Source organism: Anabrus simplex, chromosome X, assembly GCF_040414725.1.
Source record: "Anabrus simplex isolate iqAnaSimp1 chromosome X, ASM4041472v1, whole genome shotgun sequence".
Lineage (NCBI taxonomy): Eukaryota > Metazoa > Arthropoda > Insecta > Orthoptera > Tettigoniidae > Anabrus > Anabrus simplex.
Genome location: NC_090279.1, coordinates 187,109,701 through 187,130,814, shown reverse-complemented (window position 1 = coordinate 187,130,814; position 21,114 = coordinate 187,109,701). Strand labels below are relative to the sequence as shown.

Here is a 21,114-nt window from a genome sequence, read left to right as displayed (position 1 = left end):
GCCGCACTTAAGCGACTGCAGCTATCGAGCTCTGTAAAGTAGGATTTACAAGAAATAAAAGCTACAGAGAATACCAGAGAATACCCACAGCCAAAGTAAACCACGTACACAGCCGAATGCTGGGAATTTAAGCGGGGTTCGAACCCACTATCTCTCGGATGCAAGCTCACGGCCACGCGCCCCTAACCGCACGGCCAACTCGCCTGGTAAAGTAGGATTTACAAGAAATAAACGCTACAGAGGATACCATAAAATGTCGTTAAGTCTTTGGAATTCTGGTTGCAAACCACGCACTCATTGACAAAGCTAAAAAGACCACTGGAAAATAGTGGACAGAAGAACGAAAAAAAAAAAAAAAACCACCACAACGAATAATTCATGAAGATAATTTGGGAGGAGAAGGGGAAGCTGTCAGACAAAGCTAACAAGTTCAAACGCGTTCTTTAATTGGGCATAACGAAGAAATGATGATGATAATGTTTGTCGTTTTATCTTATGTTAGTCTTAATGTTCACCGGTTTATGCCGAAATTTTGTATGACCAAATCTGACTTCTTTTTTTACATTCAGCTTTGTCAAATTACGTGCAACTTTGATCATAGGATAGAAGTCGACAAATGTAGTTTGAACTTTGGTTGCTTTTTTAACGTTCTTTTCTCTGTCTTCAACCAGGAATTACAGCTCATTGTTTCCCTAGCCAAATTTGTCGCACTTCTGTTCTGATGGATTGCGTTGTCTTGGATGGTGTTCTCGAAGGAGATTGTAACATTGAAGGACCTGGTACTGTATCTGTTTATTGCTAGCAGTGGCGGCGCGTGACTTTCGTCACTGGGGGTTCAACAGAAGGAAAAATCTCCCCCTCAATATCTCCTCTCCCCCCTGTCACCTGTGCCTTGACTAAGTTCAGAGAATGGGCATAACGGTGCACATAATGTGCATGCCTAAAATATTCCCTGATGAGAACTTTCACCCTGGATTGTGACCACTCATTACATTTGTTCCATCGTAACCTTGTGAAATCAACTTACCTCTATTATCCACAACTTCGCTCAAAGAAAATTTTAAACACTCTGGTATTGTCTTAGCATCATGACTAGAGGGTTAGAGCAAACCCCAGAATCTTTCAACTGGCTTACTGTTGGGAAGAACGAAAAAAAAAAAAATGTGTGCTGTAGTTGATATATCGGTGGTCTCAACTGCGATTACCGAAATGAAGTGCTGGCCGTGCGCGTAGAGGCGCGCGGCTGTGAGCTTGCATCCGGGAGATAGTAGGTTCGAATCCCACTATCGGCAGCCCTGAAGATGGTTTTCCGTGGTTCCCCATTTTCACACCAGGCAAATGCTGGGGCTGTACCTTAATTAAGGCCACGGCCGCTTCCTTCAAACTCCTAGGCCTTTCCTATCCCATCGTCGCCATAAGACCTATCTGTGTCGGTGCGACGTAAAGCCCCCTACCAAACAAAAAAGAAGAAATGAAGTGCGCTGTGGTGATTTCTTTTTTTTTTTTTTACGACAGATTTCATACATGCACGAAAGCAAATCATTCTGAATGTCTTTCGAGGTGCCTTTGAAAGCAGTAGCTTTGGAGAGATGGTCTCTTAATGCAACGTCAATTTCAGAACTAAAATTGACGAGGCCTCGAAATATGCCAGGATTCGATGATTCACTTGTTTCGTCATGCCCACGCAATGCCATCTCAAACGCACCACAGAACTGTACACAGCACATAACGATTTTTCCGTACTTGGTCGTTGTCTCTTTCCACAGACTGCCTGTAAGCACAGTCAAATTACTGACGGTTATCGTGTCTTCCCAGGAGATCGAATTGTAGTTGGGCAAGCATATGAGATTTAGAACTTCTGTGTTTCTTCATTATTTTTTGAATAAATATCCTATATCTACCCCTCCGACTTTGGTCCAAGTCCCTTCGCTTTCATCACTCATGAATCATAAAAAAGGAAAACAAATCAACATGTTAGTAATTTCGCACCCACAGATCCACTAGATTCTTTTACACGGTATAAATCCATTCTGAATTTACGCACGATTTCATTACTTTTACTTTTAGGATGCCTCGTTATATCAAGATAAGGCATTAGGCGTCCGGCATCCTTAATCTTAATCGTAAGTTTACGCTCAAGAGAGAGAGAGAGAGAGAGAGAGAGAAGAAAAATTTGTCTTCTTAAGTATCATATCACTGTTCAAACTCATTATGAAGCTCCTTATCTTTCCCGGGAACAAAAATTATGGACGCAACTACAGTGCACAAAAATACACACACGGAGAAAATATTGTAACTTCTTTATGTCCTAAAAATTAAGTTTCTGAACGGCACAACAGTGCAGAAAAAACACACACGCTTGCACAGCGTACAATAATATTAGGAATTATAACTATTGCAAACTGTTGTAAACACTAGCATCACACTTGAAAAACAGAGTAAACTTTAGGGATGTATGTTCGCAATTTTGGTAACTTAATTTTGAGAACTCCTGTGGCTAGGCAATTAGCGTTTTCTTTGGTATTACATTCCCGCTACTCTTTGCCTCGGTGATTTTTAAGTTAATTTTCTCTCTAAAAAGTAATTATTCCAAAGAAGGCAAATAAACAGATGTTTAGTAAATATTGATGTATTTGGGAAAAGACATCAATTGGAATTTGGCAGTTTAATGTGACTGATGGCAGTAATGATGCTCTTCAACACTAGCGCTAATTATGTGCACTATTTTCTGTTACGTAGTTGAATTTCTGTAAGGGCAACAGATGGCAGGCACATACTTACTCCAACACAAGGTCAGTCTAGACAGACCTTGCCCCAACACCCCTGACAACATGACTAGAGAGAGTGGCATATTGCGCATGCGTAAACCACGGATATCTGTTTCTGCGATATCCTGGTCTTGTCTACGTGCCGGCCGATGTCCCCCCGCACCTCGCTACTCCCTTCGCCCAGGTACGGACGGAGACGTCGCCTTCCAAGGGGGTTCATTCCAGACAAGTATCCAGCCACGGAACGTGCGCAGTTCACATGAATTGAAAGCCAGTACGAGTATATTACGGATAGATGGGCTAAGCAAGACCTTCGAGATTGACAAGGGAGTTATGAATATTAAGCAGTTGAATAAAATTTGATATAAACTGGAGGTTCATTGCTCCAATGCGCTATACCAGAAACCGCCACTGATTGCTAGTTGAATTTCGATGTTGGTGAGAAGTAGGTCCCTAGTTTTATAATAGTGTGTCGTAAACCCATGGCAGTAAAGAAGAATATTGCTGCTTGCTATGGTAATTGCACCGTCACGTTATAGAGTTGCAGTAGAACAGGATTCCACTGAGGGATGAGAATCTCGCAGGTCAAGTGCCGTGATATGATAGGTAGGACATTGTGCAACGCTACACAACGGAGGAGTGGAAGAAAGTTTCGTGAGAGAGTGTGGGACCCGTTGGCCCATCGTAATAATAATGTGGCGAGGATTGCACACCAGAGCTAAACACCGCTTGGTGGCTGCAGGCATTTGTGGTGCTGCTTTCTGGAGAGTCACTGAACTACGGTGGAACTTTTTTTATGAGTTACTGGCGGCACCTGTGCGCTTCATACCAAACAACATTAATTTTAAATACAAAGATATTGAATTGTAAATAAAAAGTATAGCATCCTACAGTAGCTGATGCGGGAAAGATCACAGGACAACTGAGACTTGGCCAAAGAAGAATCTCCTGGCTGAAGAATCTGAGGGACTGGTTCGAGATGAATACAATGTCGCTTTTCCGTGTGACAAGATACAAAGACTAGGATAGCCATGATGATCGCCAACCGCCAAAATAATAATAATAATAATAATAATAATAATAATAATAATAATATAAAATGAAGATGAAGATTATTTGGATGAAATTCGTGAATCATTTCAAGTCCGTACTTAGAATGCATACTCTCCTAGGATGGTAGAATACTACAAGATGCAGCAAAGCCAATGCAGTGAGCTCGCAGTTGCCATCCGCGATGTCTGTTTTCAGACCGACTTTGCTGTACGAGACTGGAAGCTGGGTCGACTCACGATATCTTATTCATAAGTTAGGAGCAATGGACATGAAAGTAGCGAGAACTAGTGCTGGAACAAACAGGGGAAAGAATGGCAGGGAGGTACTCGGAATGAGGCGACGAAGGCTGAGTCAGGATGAGTGTGGATGATACTAGGCGTACAAACCGGCTTCGGTGATGGGGTAATGTGAGGTGGGAGTGGATAGGTTACCTAGGAGGATAATGGACTCGATGTTAGCGGGTAGGAGAAGTAGCGGGAGACCAAGGTGATCCCCCTGTGAGTGGGAGCGGTAGAATACCACCCACGGTATTCTCTGCCTGTCGTAAGAGGCGACTAATAGGAGTCCCAGGGGCTCTTAACTTGGGAATGGGGGTTGGTGACCACGGGGCCCTTAACTGAGTCCTGGCATTGCTTCCACTTGTGCCAGGCTCCTCACTTTAATCTATCCTATCTGACCTCCCTTGGACCCCGGCGCTGTTAGGTTCCGAGGGCTAGGGTGTCTTTTATTTTCGCATCCTTCGTGGCTCTTGTTTTACTTTGACCGATATCTTCATTTTTCGAAGTGTCGGACCCCTTCCATTTTTTTCTCTGATCAGTTTTAGTGTTAATAAAGGATGGTTGTACTTCCTCTTAAAACAGTAACAACCACCACCACACCACCACCAAGGCGACGATTGGTAGACTCGTTTTTAATAATAAGAGATGTTGAGCTAAAAGGTCTCAGAGTTAGTTGGAAATAGAGGATTGTAGAAGTACTTGTTTAATTCATAGAGCCTTGTAGAATGAACGCTGAGAGGAATAAGTCTGTAAGAAAGATGTATCTTTTGGGTGAAAAGAAAACGATAATGCGTAAAGCATATTAACATCGAATTAATCAAGGACGAACGTAAACTGTGTATTACTAGAACTTTGGAGTAACACATGTATAAAAAATGAGAGAATCGAAGAGATTGCTCTTTTAACTATCAGAAGTGTTGTACATGAAAAGGATATAGGAAACTACGAAGTTCAAGGATTAGTATAATGAAAAGAATCAAGATTGATAGCGTAAAAAAGATAATGACTATATTAAAAAAGTAAATGTATTGGATAAGAATGGTGGAGGAGGAGTTGGCCACCAGAAGTATGGGATTAGGAACGTCCTAGAAGAGGCATTGTTAGTTTTATTAAACCCTTGGTATCTATGAATTCTCAGTACTGACGATCCACTCATGTGATTTACAATCTTCAGATGAATCAATGAGAATTACTTGTGGTTTGAACATCTCCTTTATACCTGAAAAGCATTTACTGGTGTGCTGTACTCTTGTTAGTTCACGTTTCCTTTCTTCTCCTATAATTATCTTAGGATTTCCTTTAACGAGTCTTCTCTGGATACTGAATTTTGGCTACGATTGGACGGAAGGAATCTGGAGAAGCTGAGCCAGAACGTGATGCGTCGCTGCTGTGCTTGCGCTGAGGTTGGTAAAAAGAGGGAATTATACTAACATTTGATCAACACTGCCTTGCAGGCAACTGGGTATTTCTGTACAGTGTGCTCTAATTCCGTAGTGCTTTTGTGTGCTAAGATAGCATCGCAAGATGCCGGCTTTACTATATCGTAAGGGTGGCATGTTCAGAGGATTAGCATTTGCTTTCGTGCGGTCTGTTGAGATCACTTCTATTAGACATGTTTGTGAAATTAATAACTGGTTCGATAGAAGGCAATTCGGTTTTAGGAAAGGTTATTCCACTGAAGCTCAACTTGTAGGATTCCAGCAAGATATAGCAGATATCTTGGATTCTGAAGGTCAAATGGACTGTATCGCGATTGACATGTCTAAAGCATTTGATAGGGTGGATCATGGGAGACTACTGGCAAAAATGAGTGCAATTGAACTAGACAAAAGAGTGACTGAATGGGTTGCTATATTTCTAGAAAATAGATCTCAGAGAGTTAGAGTAGGTGAAGCTTTGTCTGACCCTGTAATAGTTGAGAGGGGAGTTCCTCAGGGCAGTGTTATCGGACCTTTATGTTTTCTTATATATATAAATGATATGAGTAAAGGAGTGGAATCGGAGGTAAGGCTTTTTGCGGATGATGTTATTCTCTATAGTGTGATAAATAAGTTACAAGATTGTGAGCAACTGCAACGTGACCTCGAAAATGTTGTGAGATGGACAGCAGGCAATGATATGTTGATAAACGGGGCTAAAAGTCAGGTTGTGAGTTTCACAAATAGGAAAAGTCCTCTCAGTTTTAATTACTGCGTTGATGGGGTGAAAGTTCCTTTTGGGGATCATTGTAAGTATCTAGGTGTTAATATAAGGAAAGATCTTCATTGGGGTAATCACATAAATGGGATTGTAAATAAAGGGTACCGATCTCTGCACATGGTTATGAGGGTGTTTAGGGGTTGTAGTAAGGATGTAAAGGAGAGTGCATATAAGTCTCTGGTAAGACCGCAACTAGAGTATGGTTCCAGTGTATGGGACCCTCACCAGGATTACCTGATTCAAGAACTGGTAAAAATCCAAAGAAAAGCAGCTCGATTTGTTCTGGGCGATTTCCGACAAAAGAGTAGCGTTACAAAAATGTTGCAATGTTTGGGTTGGGAAGAATTGAGAGAAAGAAGAAGAGCTGCTCGACTAAGTGGTATGTTCCGAGCTGTCAGCGGAGAGATGGCGTGAATGACATTAGTAGACGAATAGGTTTGAATGGCGTTTATAAAAGTAGGAAAGATCACAATATGAAGATAAAGTTGGAATTCAAGAGGACAAACTGGGGCAAATATTCATTTATAGGAAGGGGAGTTAGGGATTGGAATAACTTACCAAGGGAGATGTTCAATAAACTTCCAATTTCTTTGAAATCATTTCGGAAAAGGCTAGGAAAGCAACAGATAGGGAATCTGCCACCTGGGCGACTGCCCTAAATGCAGATCAGTATTGATTGACAAATGTTTGAGTGTTCTTAGTGACTATGATATATGAAAGTGAATTATCAAACATTAAGTTCCCACAAGGGAACCATAATTTAATTGCACAGATTACAAATATTGAAGTGTTCAAACTCTTACCCGCCTTTTCAATCGTGAAATTACGCAGTGTGGCAGCGGACTTGTGAGTTGGATTGCTGGCGGCTGACACCATTGCACACTCCGTTGTAGGACAGTGCACTCCGGGAAACATGTACCTCCATTTGTGGATATTTTTAAACTGTACACACTTAATACAAAATATCAGATATAGGTCGTTACCACATTGGAAGGTTTAGTAACATTAATTTGAAACCACTTATACCGGAATTAGCAAGGAATTACCACGATAATTAACATTGAAATATATAACATAATTTTAATTTATTATACTTCGTCAACTTGCAACCTCTAGTGAGAGAAGTTGAAATAAAATGTTATCCTCCTCCCCTCCATGCATTTTGGCCTTTAAATCATTAACGCTAGTAATTTCACAATTGAAAAGTCCTCAAGAACTTGAATACTGCAATATAGAATGTAGTTTAGAATGTTATTTTTCCAGTATTTTTCAAATGCATATTATTGTGTTGATACAATTGTGAGCTATACTTTATTACAGGACGGCCCTCGTGTTATTTTCGCCTATTTATTTCAGTGCCGTTACAGTATTAAAATATAAACCTCGTGTTTACTTCTTGAGTTTCTGTAACTATTCTGGACGTCGTATCTTTTAGAATCCCCGTTGCGAAATTCGAGTTATACGGTCGACGATTTCGTCACACTGTGTGTATGACTCTCCAATGTTTGTAGCTGGGCAGCAGCCGTATTGGCAGGACAATGATCTAACTGGTCTGTGTGCGCTACAGGGGAGAATCTCTTTAAATTGGAAACTTCCGTTAAACACATGTATTTGTGCTTAGGCCGATACTCGGAATGAGGAGATAAAGGCTGTTAGGAATGAACTCGATGGATGAAACTGTACTCATAAACCGGCTTGGGTGGTGAGATCATGTGAGGCGAGTGGAGAAGGATAGGTTACCTAGGAGAATAATGGACTCGGTTATGGAGGGTAAGAGAAGTAGAGAGAGACACAAAGACGACGATGGTTAGACTCAGTTTCTAACGATTTCAAGATAAGAGATATAGAACTAAACGAAGCCACACAACTAGTTACAAATAGAGGATTGTGAAATACACAGAGGCTTGCAGACTAAACGCTGAAGGGCATAACAGCCTATAATGATGTATGAAATAAATAAATAAATAAATAAATAAATAAATGGAAACAATATGTGAGAGTAGTATAATTCTTGAATTGATGAGGGTTATACTGTATCATCAGTTGTGCATCGTCGTAATACGTCACTGTATGTTTAAAAATATTCTGACCGGGCGAGTTGGCCGTGGGGTTGGGGGCGTGCAGCTGTGAGTTTGCATTCGGGAAGTAATGGGTTCGAACCTCACTGTCGGCAGCCCTGAAGTTAATTTTCCGTGGTTTCCCATTTTCACACCAGGCAAATGCTGGGGCTGCACCTTAAGGTCACGGCCGCTTCCTTCGTATTCCTAGGCCTTTCCTATCCCGTCGTCGCCATAAGACCTACCTGTGTTGGTGCGACGTAAAGCAAATAGTATAAAAGTAAAAATAAAAAAACTTTATTTTTTTACTTTTCAACGTTGACACGTCCGCGACCCCGCCAGTGTGCGGAAGACGACGTAAAACTACAAGCTTGCTTACTTTCCTGGCCCTCTTTGACAGCTGATGCAGGCAGTGACTGTTGGGGACTCTACCTGCCTTTGAACTGAGGGTTCAACACACCGAATTCCGTCTCGAGGATGAGAGATGGTCTTGAGTGGGTGGGACGGAGCGAGAGCCACCCATACCTTGCCTTAAGTGGCCGTGTGTGAGTCCTGACATTTTAACTTCTTATGAAGCACTTCGCACCACAAGCACGTACTAGCTCTCGTTTTTGCACGTCTTCCTGTCACGAATGAATTTGAATGATGCATAACCGACAACAAGATTTATGCAGTCCAAGTGCCAAATTTAGCAAAAGTCCGCCACTAGATGACGATAACAGACTACAGGTTGCTAATGTTTAATGACGACTTCGGCTGTGAGATGTTTAACCTTACCCGTAATCTCCACCGCTCGGCCTTCAAGATGGTTGTAGTTCGTGATCTGTTTTGGTATTTCCTTTTCCTGGGATAAGCTATGTTCTTAAAATTTATGGCACACTGTCTTTCCTTTTAACAAATGGAGATGGGCATCTCCTTACCGTGTCGACCTTGTATATCGCGCAAACCTTCAGGTTGACAAGCTAAAAATTACATTGTGCTCGATTAGTGCCCGTACAGAATATTGTTAACGTGCCAGCCCCGTGGTAGCCCCTTTCGGTACTTCTAGGAAGGGGCTGGTGATTTAGACGACCTGGGATCTCCCAGCCAGCTTTGGTGGGGGGGGGGGAGGGTGCAGCCTTTCCGTGTATTGTTCTCATCGGCCGGCTTACCTGTGAGTTTCTTGGAGAGTCAACGGGAATGTTCTGCCTCTAGAGACCTCGCGAAAATTCTGGCTGAAATCACCCGAGCTATAAAAAGGGAGACTAGCCGCGGACAGTCGGTCAGTGCTGGACTCGGGAGTCACAGTTGGGCTCCGTAGTGGAGTCACGGTCAGCGTTGGACTAAGTGGTGAAAGTGAGAAACTCGGTGTATTACGGCTCGGTGGCTGGGCTGTCGCTAATGTCCCACAGAGGTCTGAACCAGAAACTGTTGCTGTGGTGTCGGAGAGTCCAGTGAGTAGGTGGGCTGGAGATAACGGAACTGAAGACGTGTACTACGTGAGAGTACTGTGTGCTTGTGTATCTCTGTGGACTGAGGATCGCCGCTATCGCTAGTGTGAAGGTAAATGGTTCCGTGTTTATGTTCGCTGTTCTGAGTATCGTCCTGCTGTTGAATGCTGAGCTGTTTAGTTGTTCACTGCATGTGACTCTGTGAATTACTGGGGTGTCTGTGAGGTCAAACCAACGAACAGTCGTCGTGTGTCGAGTGGCCCGTAGCCCTGTGTTCAGATCTAGAGGTCTACACACAGACGCTGTATGAGGTGACTGGTCTTGGGGAAGTGAAAGTAAGGATTAAGCGGCCGCAGGTATAGCAGTGGGCTGGACCGTAAGGAAAAGAGACTTGTCAGTAGACAGGAATTAGTGAGTGTGGCCATTCATGGTTGATGATAAGTGTGTGTGTGTGTGTGTGTGTGTGTGTGTGTGTGTGTTGGGTCATCCTGAAATAAATGAGAGTAATGAAACAGACGAAGTTTTATTCGTAACAATATGTAGCTATGATCCAATATTGCGAACTTGGAGCTGTTAGGATGTGTCTTACTCCATGTTCGTCGTCATTAAACACGCGCTGATGGATGGAAACAAAGCTTCATTATGAAATAAAGCAGCGGATCCAGCAGTCCGTTCAATGGTTTTTTACGAGCCATGCGTTTAGTTTCTCCCTCGTTCTCGAACAGGGATGGCGAACCTATGACACGCGTGCCACTAGGTGACAAGCAAACACGACTTCTGTGGCTCGCCTTACAGCATACTAACATATTTGAATGTTTTTAACATAGGTCGAAAATCTAGCAACATAGCATATTTTAACATTATGTTTTAATAAAGCAGTGGGTCTCAGTTTTATGGTCATACTTTTTTTACGAATTTTTACAGTATGCAGAACTATAACACATGCTTGAATTTTTCGTTCTTGTCAACCTAAGAGATGTTGGGCGATATACAAGGTCGACACGGTAAGGAGATGCCCATCTCCATTTGTTACAAGGAAAGACTGTGTGCCACAAATTTTAAGAACATAGCTGACAGGGACGAGTTGGATAGAAAAGAAGACTAATATCCAAATCGTGAATGACGTTATTGAGAAACGGACTTTAATTTATTCAATAGAGCAGAGGAAAGCTACATTTCTTGGACACGTCCTACGACATGGCACCATCCTCCAGAATGTCTTCGAAGGGAAGAAGTCGAGAGGAAGACCGCGTCTCTCGTACCTTAGGAACATAATCACTCAGCTGGGTTTTGCTACCTATGTCACAATGAAAAGGACTACTGAAGACCGTGGATATGGCTGCAGCGACAAGGCTTAGCCTTTAGATAATGGATGGATGGAAAGCAAAAATATACCTTATTCTTAAAATTTGCGTGTTTTTTTAAAGTGTAATTTTTAGTGATGCTTGCAAAATTAAATCACATAATAATAATAATAATAATAATAATAATAATAATAATAATAATAATAATAATAATAATAATAATAATAATAATGTTATTTGCTTTACGTCCCACTAACTACTCTTTTACGGTTTTCGGAGACGCCGAGGTGCCGGAATTTTGTCCCGCAGGAGTTCTTTTACGTGCCAGTAAATCTACCGACACGAGGCTGACGTATTTGAGCACCTTCAAATACCACCGGACTGAGCTAGGATCGAACCTGCCAAGTTGGGGTCAGAACGCCAGCGCCTCAACCGTCTGAGCCACTCAGCCCGGTTAAATGAAATCACGAACCATTCAATCGAATAGATTTATATGTAATGCAATCTAATACCGATACCTAATGAAGGGTTTCATGATGATTTTAAAGGAAATTAACCGATGGCGCACTGGACCGTTAAAAGTAATAAACAAGACCTTAATTGACACTCTAGGCTGTAAAGGTTTGCCACCCCTGTCCTAGAAGAGCGTTCCCGCTTGCGTATTATCACCGGCCTGTCCACAGCAATAGGCGGCCGACACGACGTAGACATTATTATTATTATTATTATTATTATTATTATTATTATTATTATTATTATTCGATTTGAGCCTCTATGGACTGCATGGTAACAACCAATTTAATTTGCAGTATCTAGATCTTCTTCGTCTGCCGGGTTCGATTCTTTCTAGTATCTCTTCAGGCTATCGATCAGGGTCTTCTTTCGCTCTTCTATCAAAGGCCCCCTTCATATTTTTTTGTTCTGGTTCCTCTTAAAACCCTAGATAGCTTTTGACCAACCGTCTAAATTCATACCTGTTACAAATTTTATTTCCTGGGATACAACGAGCGAGTTAGCTATGCGATTAGGATCATGTAGCGTGAGCTTGCATTCGGAAGACAGTGGGTTCGAACTCCATTGTCGGCAGCTCTGAAGATGGTTGTCTGTGGTTTCCCATTTATACACCAGGAAAATGCTGGGGCTGTACCTTAAGGCCACGACTTCTTCCTGCCCACTCCCATACCTGCCAACCCTTCAGATTTATCCGGAGACTTTCCGTTTTTTAACTCGTCTTCAGATTTTCCGATTTACTTTTACTTCCTATTTTTTGAGCAATATAACCTCCAGTAGGTCAATACTCTTCCCTTAGGATAAATTATTGTGTGCTTGTGTAATTTTCGCAACCTCATTTTCAAGCGTACTTATTTGGCGAGTGTATCGTCCATCGCCTTCTAGTATCGTGTTTCCCGCCCACTACAGCATAGTGTGTGTTTTACAGCTGGGAATTCGGGACGGCAATCGTCCTGCAAGCGAGAGAGGCTAGCGCGCGCTAGCGACTCCGTTAACCGGGACGAAAGATTGAGTTTCTAACTGTGTGGTTCGCGCGCTGTGAACATAGTTTCTGTGCGTAGTTTCGTTAAGAGTTGTAGGCCACGTGTGGGTTTTTTTTCGGTCTGTGCTTATACCCCTGTCGAAGTCGCGTGTTAATAATGTATGAGACACATTAATATATTGTGTATGTAGTAGTTTCACGTATTTCAATGTATTTGTGTTAATTCTTAGTTCATAATTTTAATGAGTGGAATGTATTTCAGAGAGTTGTTTCGGCAATAGTTTCTGGTATTTTCTCTTCACATTATGGCCACAAAACATAACATACGTTATCTCCATGTGTTCAGAGATCCCTATAATATGGAATTTTGAATTTTCATGGTAAAAAATAAATGACGCTATTATGCATTTTGTTCCGTGTTTGTTACATTTTCTTGTAACCATTTGTATGTTTTCTCAGTATAAGATTTTAAATTTAATGGTCAATTCGCTTTGTAACTGTAGATATGGATGCCTTTTATGTTGTCCTTTTTTTTCGAGACCGTGGCGCAATATACGCGATGAAATCCAAGAATTAAAAAATCGTCGTATTATTGATTTCTAAAACTTAGCAGGTATGAGACTCCTAACCTTCTCCTATCTCATCGTTGCCGTAAGACTTACCTGTGTCGGCGTGACATAAAGGAAAACTGTAAATTCTGGGGTGCCGATCTGTCTCATCTTTTTTTCCCCCACATTTTTTAACCATCTCGACTTTGTCGCCTTTGACCTAATGAAATTTCCTGTTCTTCTTTGTCAGTCGGTCATTAGTCATAAGGGAGATGTGTCCGTAGAACAGAATTTTCTTTTTTTTATATTACGATATTATTCATTCTGTCTTGTACAATTCCTTATTAAATTTCAATCATACTTGCTCATCAACCCATCTGTTGCCTAAAATCTTTCGTAATAAAATAATATCGTAAGCGTTCAGTTCAGTGTGTCGTGAGTGAAACTTTCTGGGAACCCCTACTCCAAATCTTAGCCTCCGGTTAAGCTCACGAGTTGAATTGTATTCGGATCCGGCAAGGGACTTCGGAAGTATCATACACGTCGAGATATGTTTCAAGATGAACCTATGACGATGATGATGATGATGATACGAAACCAGCAGAAACTGGAGACGCTGTGTTAGCAGAAGTATGGACTGGTCAGGGCAGAGCGGTCAAGAAATTATACTGTGTCACTAAAGTCACACTAGTTTACGATGGATCTTCGTATTAGAATGCTTTTTGTGAAGGGATTTTTCGTGGAGCGTGACAGTGCATGAAATGAAGTGGAACATGGCCTGTAACTGGAGCAGAAAGAGGCGAATATAAGCTGAAGGTGAGATACGTAGATCCGTTCATAATACACTGACAAGGGAGATAGTTACTGGACAAAGCATCGTTCATTATGATACACTTAATCTTTCGGAATGGTGCTTGTGGTTTCATGTCATTTTCTAATTAAAAACTGTCTCCAAATTGACTAAGAATTTAACAGAAATTTGGTGCAGGAGTCTGTTCAATTTTTCACACCTATTTGGATTAGTTTTCACGGCGTAGATAAATTGACGTGATATTCTTTCGGATTTATACAGTGCGAAAGGGACAAACTGCGAGAAAACTTTAATAGGACGATTATTCCTGATCACTAGATTGCGTGTCAGCAGTCTGGTTTCAGTTCCGGACCAGTCTGCGAATGCTCATATGGAGTGAGGGTATATAACGCTGTTGATGGGGGATTCGTCCGTCCGATGGAGTCGTTAAGCTTTGAGCTAAACCCGTGGTGTTGTCGGACAAAAGTATGTTACTTGCTAACAGTGTGTGCTCTCTCCATATCATCCCACATCCAGGTGTGCAGGTCGCCGTAGGTGTCATTTTGCACAAAACGAGCTAATGTCCTCGAACACTCCCGGCACTAAGAAGGCCGTACGATAAATAAATAAATACATAAATAAATAAATAAATAAATACATGAAGAAATAAATAAAAGTAAAGGAAGATTCTGAGGAAAATTTTGGGACTGCAGAAGACTACTGACGGGAGTTGGAAGAAAAGTAGATATGAGGAGCTATGCAAGTACACTGAAAAGATCAGACACAATGAGGAAACGAAGGCTAAATTCTACGGACACCTGGTAAGAATGGATGATAAACGACTGACCGAAAAGATCTTCATGTACTTCAAGGTGTTAAAGGCCACCTCCAAGTGTCTCAGAAGAGGTCAAGAGGGATGCGGAAGAAGTTGGAATTACACTAGAGATTATCCGCAATAGAAGACAGTTCAGGAGAAGAGTCGAGAGTCTAAAATCATTTGAAGAAAACCCACTAAAGCGGACGTCCGAACGCATCATTTCCGAAGAGGAGAGAAAGATGAGAAGCGAAAGAATGAAGGGAAGAAAGGCCAAGGAGCCTTATGTTCTATTTGGTCCATAGTTGGCCAAATTCGGAAGCAAAAAATAAAAATTACTTTAAAAGAAGTAGTAGTAGTAATAGGAAGGTAAGGGTGTATTCTGCCCGAAGGCAGGTCCGAAACTCCGCAAAGGCGTGCCTGAGCCGCAGTTTACGTACGGTAGGGTGGCCAGTTCCTTTCCGCTCCTCCATTCCCTTACACACACCAACAGTGTGTGGCAACCCATCCAAATTTTGACCACGCCCAATGTTGCTTAACTTCGGAGATCTCACGGGATCCGGTGTTTGAACGCAGCTACGGCCGTTGGCATAGTAATGATAAATTGTAATGAAAATAAATTCATGTCCTCGTACTCCTTTCGGGCTAAATGTACCATGTACCTGCCGATCTTAAATCTCTGGCAGTGCCGGGAATCGAACCCGGGCCTTCGAGGTGGACGGATAAAAGCTCTAATAGTTACATTACAAAGGTAGGATTATTATTATTATTATTATTATTATTATTATTATTATTATTATTTTACATCCCATTAGCTAATGATACTGTTTTTCGAGATGCCGGAAATGTGTCCCAGAGGAGTTGTTTTTCGTACCGGGAATCCACCAATACGAGTTGCTCATTCCAGATACCACCAGACCAAGCCGCCACAAAGCCACCTCTCCGCCGTCTGAGCCACCTGAGTCACAAGAAAATGTTAACACATGAACGTGAATTGGAGATCAAAATGTTCATTTTACTAAAACACGGCTAGTGTTGCGATAGATTTCTTATTTACCCCGTTGTTGTGACTGTTGTTACTAATGTTATGTCAATAAAACGTTATCAAGCTTCCATATCTATTTGAAGTCGGTGCTGATGCTGTACGTTGCTGGAACGGGGACAGAGGAACGCGCGATGTGAAGAGTGGTAACAAAAACGAGCTGAGAGCCGACGGACAAAAGAGGGGGAGCACATGTGCTGCATATGGGCGTGGGAAAACATACACACTCCGTCGAACTCGGGACTATTTATAGCTGCTTCTTGTTGATCTCAAATACTTTGGTGCACTGAATTCTAACTTCGATGGCTGCCTGAGTAGTGATGGGTAGTGGTTTGGCGTTCGCTCAGAGTAGCAAGATCACTCCTTAATTACCGAAGACCTAATAGGTAAATTTACTGGCACAGAACGAGTTGGCTGCAAAGTATGGGTCGTGTAGCTCCAAGCTTACATTCAGGAGATGGTAGCTTTGAACCTACCAAGATGGTTTTCCCTAGTTTCCTATGTAAGGCAAATGGGAGGGATGCTCCTTAAAGAAAGCCACGATAGCTTCTTTCTTAGTCCTAGCGCTTTCCAATCCCACACCCCCGTGATATATCGCCTACTTGTCGTAAATGGCGACGGAAAGAGAGTAGTAGCAGCAAGCCGTGCTGAGTGGCTTAGACGGTTGATGCGCCGGCCTTCTGACCCCAACATTGCAGGTTCGATCCTGGCTCAGTCCGGTGGTATTTGAAGGTGCTGAAATACGTCAGCCTCGTGTCGGTAATTTACTGGCATGTAAAATAACTCCTTGGAGAATAAATTCCAGCACCTCGAAACCGTAAACGTAGTTAATGGGACGTAAAGCAATTATTATTATTATTATTATTATTAGTAGTAGTAGTAGTAGTAGTAGTAGTAGTAGTAGCTCTACCGGGCGAGTTGGCCGTGCTGTTAGGGGTGCGCAGCTGCGAGCTTGCATGCGAGAGAGAGTGAGTTCGAGCCTCACTGTCGGCAGCACTGAAGATGGTTTTCCGTAGTTTCCCATTTTCACACCGGGCAAATGATGGGGCTGTACTGTACCTTTAATTAAGGCCACGGTCGCTTCCTTCCCACTCCTAGGCCTTTCCCATCCCATCGTCACCATAAGACCAATCTGTATCGGTGTGACGTAAAGCAAATTGTTAAAAATAAAAATAAAAAAGTAGGTCTGTAGTCGAGTGTACACGCGGGTATACGCCGTATGCGTTGTGCTTGACTCCACTAGTTAGAGTACCGGTATGTCTTCTGACTTCTTGCAAATACGTTCCACTTTGGTTTCTTTTCTTTTTAATTTCGCCATTCTGTCGGTGAGTTTTAACGCTGTATTCGGGAGATAGTAGGTTCGAACCCCACTGTCGGCAGCCCTGAAAATGGTTTTCCGTGGTTTCCCATTTTCACACCAGGCAAATGCTGGGGCTGTACCTTAATTAAGGCCACGGCCGCTTCCTTCCCACTCCTAGCCCTTCCCTGTCCCATAGTCGCCATAAGACCTATCTGTGTCGGTGCGACGTAAAGCAACTAGCAAAAAAAAAAAAAAAGTTTTAACGCTCCAGCCATGCTCGTAATCGTGATCATCGAAGGTTCAGCTTTGAATAATAACATTATCAGCCTTCACTTATTTAACGTCACCACTGTTCGTTGCTCACGTCTCCAGACTTATGTTCATACACGAGCTGAGAGCCGACGGACGATTTAAGTCTGAGAAATATATGAAAACATGGCTACAAAAGGACCGTACTGCAACATACACCAATTCAAGAGTTTGTTCTAGTGAGAAGTGCGATCGCAGCTCAAAAGAAGCATCTTGGATTGTTTTTTTAATAAATAGCTGGAAGTAGGTTCAGTAGAATAATATTACAATGTTATGTCCCACTAACTACTTTCACGGTTGTCGGAGACGCAGAAGTGGCGGAATTTAGCCCCGCAGGAGTTTTTACGTGGCAGTAAATCTACCAACACTGGGCTGACGTATTTGAGCACCTTCGAGTACCCCCGGACTGAGCTAGGATCGAACCTGCCAAGTTGGAGTCAGAAGACCAGCACCTCAACCGTCTGAGCCACTCAGCCCCGCCCAGTAGAAAACTACTGTGTAAGCAAATTGATTTTCAAAGTAGTGCATTAAAATATAGTCTTCTTTGTCATATTTTTTTCTATCTAAATGACCGATTTATGCCCAATTCAGTAGTTTGTTTTAACAAGTTGTAACCCTTTAATTTTAAACGCGAGGGTGGTCTGGCATCCGGGATTTCACATGCCCTGACTTACAGTATACCCTCTGAGAATTATATTTTGCTATTTGCTTTTCGTCGCACCGACACAGACAGGCCTTATGGCGACAATGGGATAGGAAAGACCTAGGAATTGGAAGGAAGCGGCCGTGGACTTAATTAAGGTACAGCCCCGGCATTTGCCTGGTGTAAAAATAGGAAACCACGGAAAACCATCTTAAGGGCTGCCGGCAGTGGGGCTCGAACCCACTATATCCCGATTACTGGATACTGGCCGCACTTAAGCGTCTGCAGCTATCGAGCTTGGTAATTTTATAATTACAATGCTTAGTAGTAGTAGTAGTAGTAGTAGTAGTAGTAGTAAGAATAAAACATCTTCGGATCTATGTAAAATTTCTATACCTAGGATGAAGTTCCAGAAATTTTCTACAGTAGATGTAGCTAATAACCCGTTAAGTTTCACGGCTATGCAACGGTTCCCCAACTTCAGCTTGTAGAGCGTCGTCGAAAGATACATCTTAGCTATCGTGAGTGTAAAGCAGACTTGAGTTCAGAGATCATCTTCTTTGTCTTATCTTACCAGGAGATATTGAAAGCTGATAAGTTTCTGGCTGTTTACATTGCAGTCATTGTAGGTCGCCGTCTCGTACATTCTATAAATACACTGTAGGAACAGCAGCTTGGGGCATTGGAGACTACTAGCTGTTAATATGGGGAATAACTGTGCAATTTAGCTCTGGTACCGCCCAGCGCTGATTTATGTCTGTTCCATCATATATTGGATGAACTTATGAAGCACCAACAATTCCTGGAACATAATGTGTATTTCCTCACACAAAAAGTGATTTCCTGCCCCCCCCCCCCCCCGCGTACAATCCTGAAAGGGAGGAGCACATTGTTACATTTCTGGGCTAGTTAATACATGGTAGATTATGACTTGTTCGTAAGATGATGCATATACAATCACTAAAATCACTAAGAACTCTGCGTAGGTATCTGAATTCACGTTTCGCACACAAATATGTAGATAATATCCTAGAGTGCAGTTTCTACCAGTACATGATTCTAGCCATAACTCCAGATAAATTGTCACCTTTCCCTTACCAAAGTGCAGAAATGAAACACACTAGAACTCTTGGTTCATGCGGGCTGTATGATCACTGAATGAAATTAGCGGGATGGTCGTTGTTTTCCATTCGTTACCTATTGAAATTGCCTGCCCCGTGGTGTAGGGGTAGCTTGCCTGCCTCTTACCCGGAGGCCCCGGGTTCGATTCCCGGCCAGGTCAGGGATTTTTACCTGGACCTGAGGGCTGTTTCGAGGTCCACTCAGCCTACGTGATTAGAATTGAGGAGCTATCTGACGGTGAGATAGTCCCCCGGTCTAGAAAGCCAAGAATAACGGCCGAGAGGATTCGTCGTGCTGACCACACGACACCTCGTAATCTGCAGGCCTTCGGGCTGAACAGCGATCGCTTGGTAGGCCAAGGCCCTTCAAGGGCTGTAGTGCCATGGGGTTTGTTTCATCTATTGAAATTGTCCGAGTCCATGGCTAAATGGTTATCGTGCTGGCCTTTGGTCCAGGGGTCCCGGGTTCGATTCCCGGCCGGGACGGAGATTTTAACCTTCAGTGGTTAATTCCGATGGCTCGGGGGCTGGGTGTGTGCCGTTTTCATAATTAGAATTCATCATAGGTAGGGACCCATCCTCATAGACGCGCAGGTCGCCTGTACGGCGTCAACTTGATTGATCTGTACCAGTCCTCTTTGGATGACACACGCCATTATTGTTACTATATAGTGAAATTCAGACATCTTACGGTTGATTCATAGATAAAGTCTTCTTGGTTTCAAGTTCTATGTAGAAATGGAGGATTATCTTTATCAGTAATTTTAAATGTGTATATATTTCTTTATACACGTTCTCTCCTGTTTGTGTTTTGTAAACATATCTTCTTCTTGGCCTTTTTCGACAAGTGGTTTGTATTTGGTCTAGTTTTACGGCCTATTGCTGTTTCTGACATCTACTCTGTGCGAAGGAATGTATTTACATTACGATCTGTCCGATCCGGTGGCCAGCTGGTTAGCATGCTAGCCTTTTGGTTCAAGATGTCCTGGGTTCGATTCATGGTCGGGCTGGGCATTTTAACCACTCCTCTTACTTGGGGACTGAATGTATGCGCCTTCTTTTCCATTAGAATTGATCCTAGATGGGGCCATATCGTATCAGACGCACAGGTCGCTTATGGGGTCACTTAGAAAGGCCAGTCCAGAGGCCATACGCCAGCATGTTCTTTCCTGACTCCTGCGGTGTTAAGTTGCTAAAGCCGAGGTAAGCTTTCTTTTCCCCGCCTTCCATGGGCATTCCTTTCTTTTCCTTAAAAAAAAAAAGACCATTATCAGAACTGTGTTTCAATGATTTTCAATCCCGTTTGTTTGTAGAATGGAAATTCTCAGGTACATAATGCTTTAATTCCCGCTCCAACTCACCTTATACACATTGCAGTTTGTCAATAAATTTCTTTTTTTTTTTTTTGACATGAGTATCCGATTCATATCTTCTACTTTATTATATTGCATTATAAGGGTTGTCGGTGGTTTTTTAAATTCCTCTGTATTCTTCACTCAGAATTAGAGATGTGAACTATAGGCACAAATATGTTAGAATGCAAATGTATTTGAACTTGGAGCAAGTGTCTACTACTCGCATGACGGTTCTGTAGTGAGATTTGCGATCTGAACTATCAGAATCCTAAAATTTGTGCAGCTTACCTACTTAACTGTAGAGCGGCTGGATTAAACCGGGCGAGTTGGCCGTGCGGTTAGGGGCGCGCAGCCGTGGGCTTGCATCCGGGGCTCGAATTCCACTGTCGGCAGCCCTGAAGATGGTTTTCCGTGGTTTCCCATTTTCACACCAGGCAAATGCTGGGGCTGTACCTTAAGGCCGCGGCCGTTTCCTTCCCGCTCCTAGGCCTTTCCTATCCCATCGTCGCCATAAGACCAATTGCGCCTTGTTCAAATACATTTGTATTCTAACCTATTCCCATCTCTACTCAGAATATTTGTTCCTTTGTGAGCCCGGAGTTGATTTCTTC

At 42.5% G+C, this 21,114-nt stretch overlaps 1 protein-coding gene across 4 annotated transcripts in view; it reads left to right on the top strand.

Annotated features, from left to right (window-relative positions):
* Positions 1-21,114, top strand: part of LOC136886040 (cytospin-A) — a 471,506-nt gene that overhangs the window by 154,345 nt on the left and 296,047 nt on the right. Inside the window, exon 1 of one of the 4 annotated variants that reach the window (XM_067158758.2) lies at positions 5,438-5,502. The exons of the other annotated variants lie outside the window; for them this stretch is intronic. Coding sequence (XP_067014859.2) covers positions 5,476-5,502 — 27 coding nt within the window. The 5' untranslated portion in view covers positions 5,438-5,475. Of the gene's footprint in view, positions 1-5,437; positions 5,503-21,114 lie in introns of those variants that run through there. 4 annotated transcript variants of the gene reach the window in all.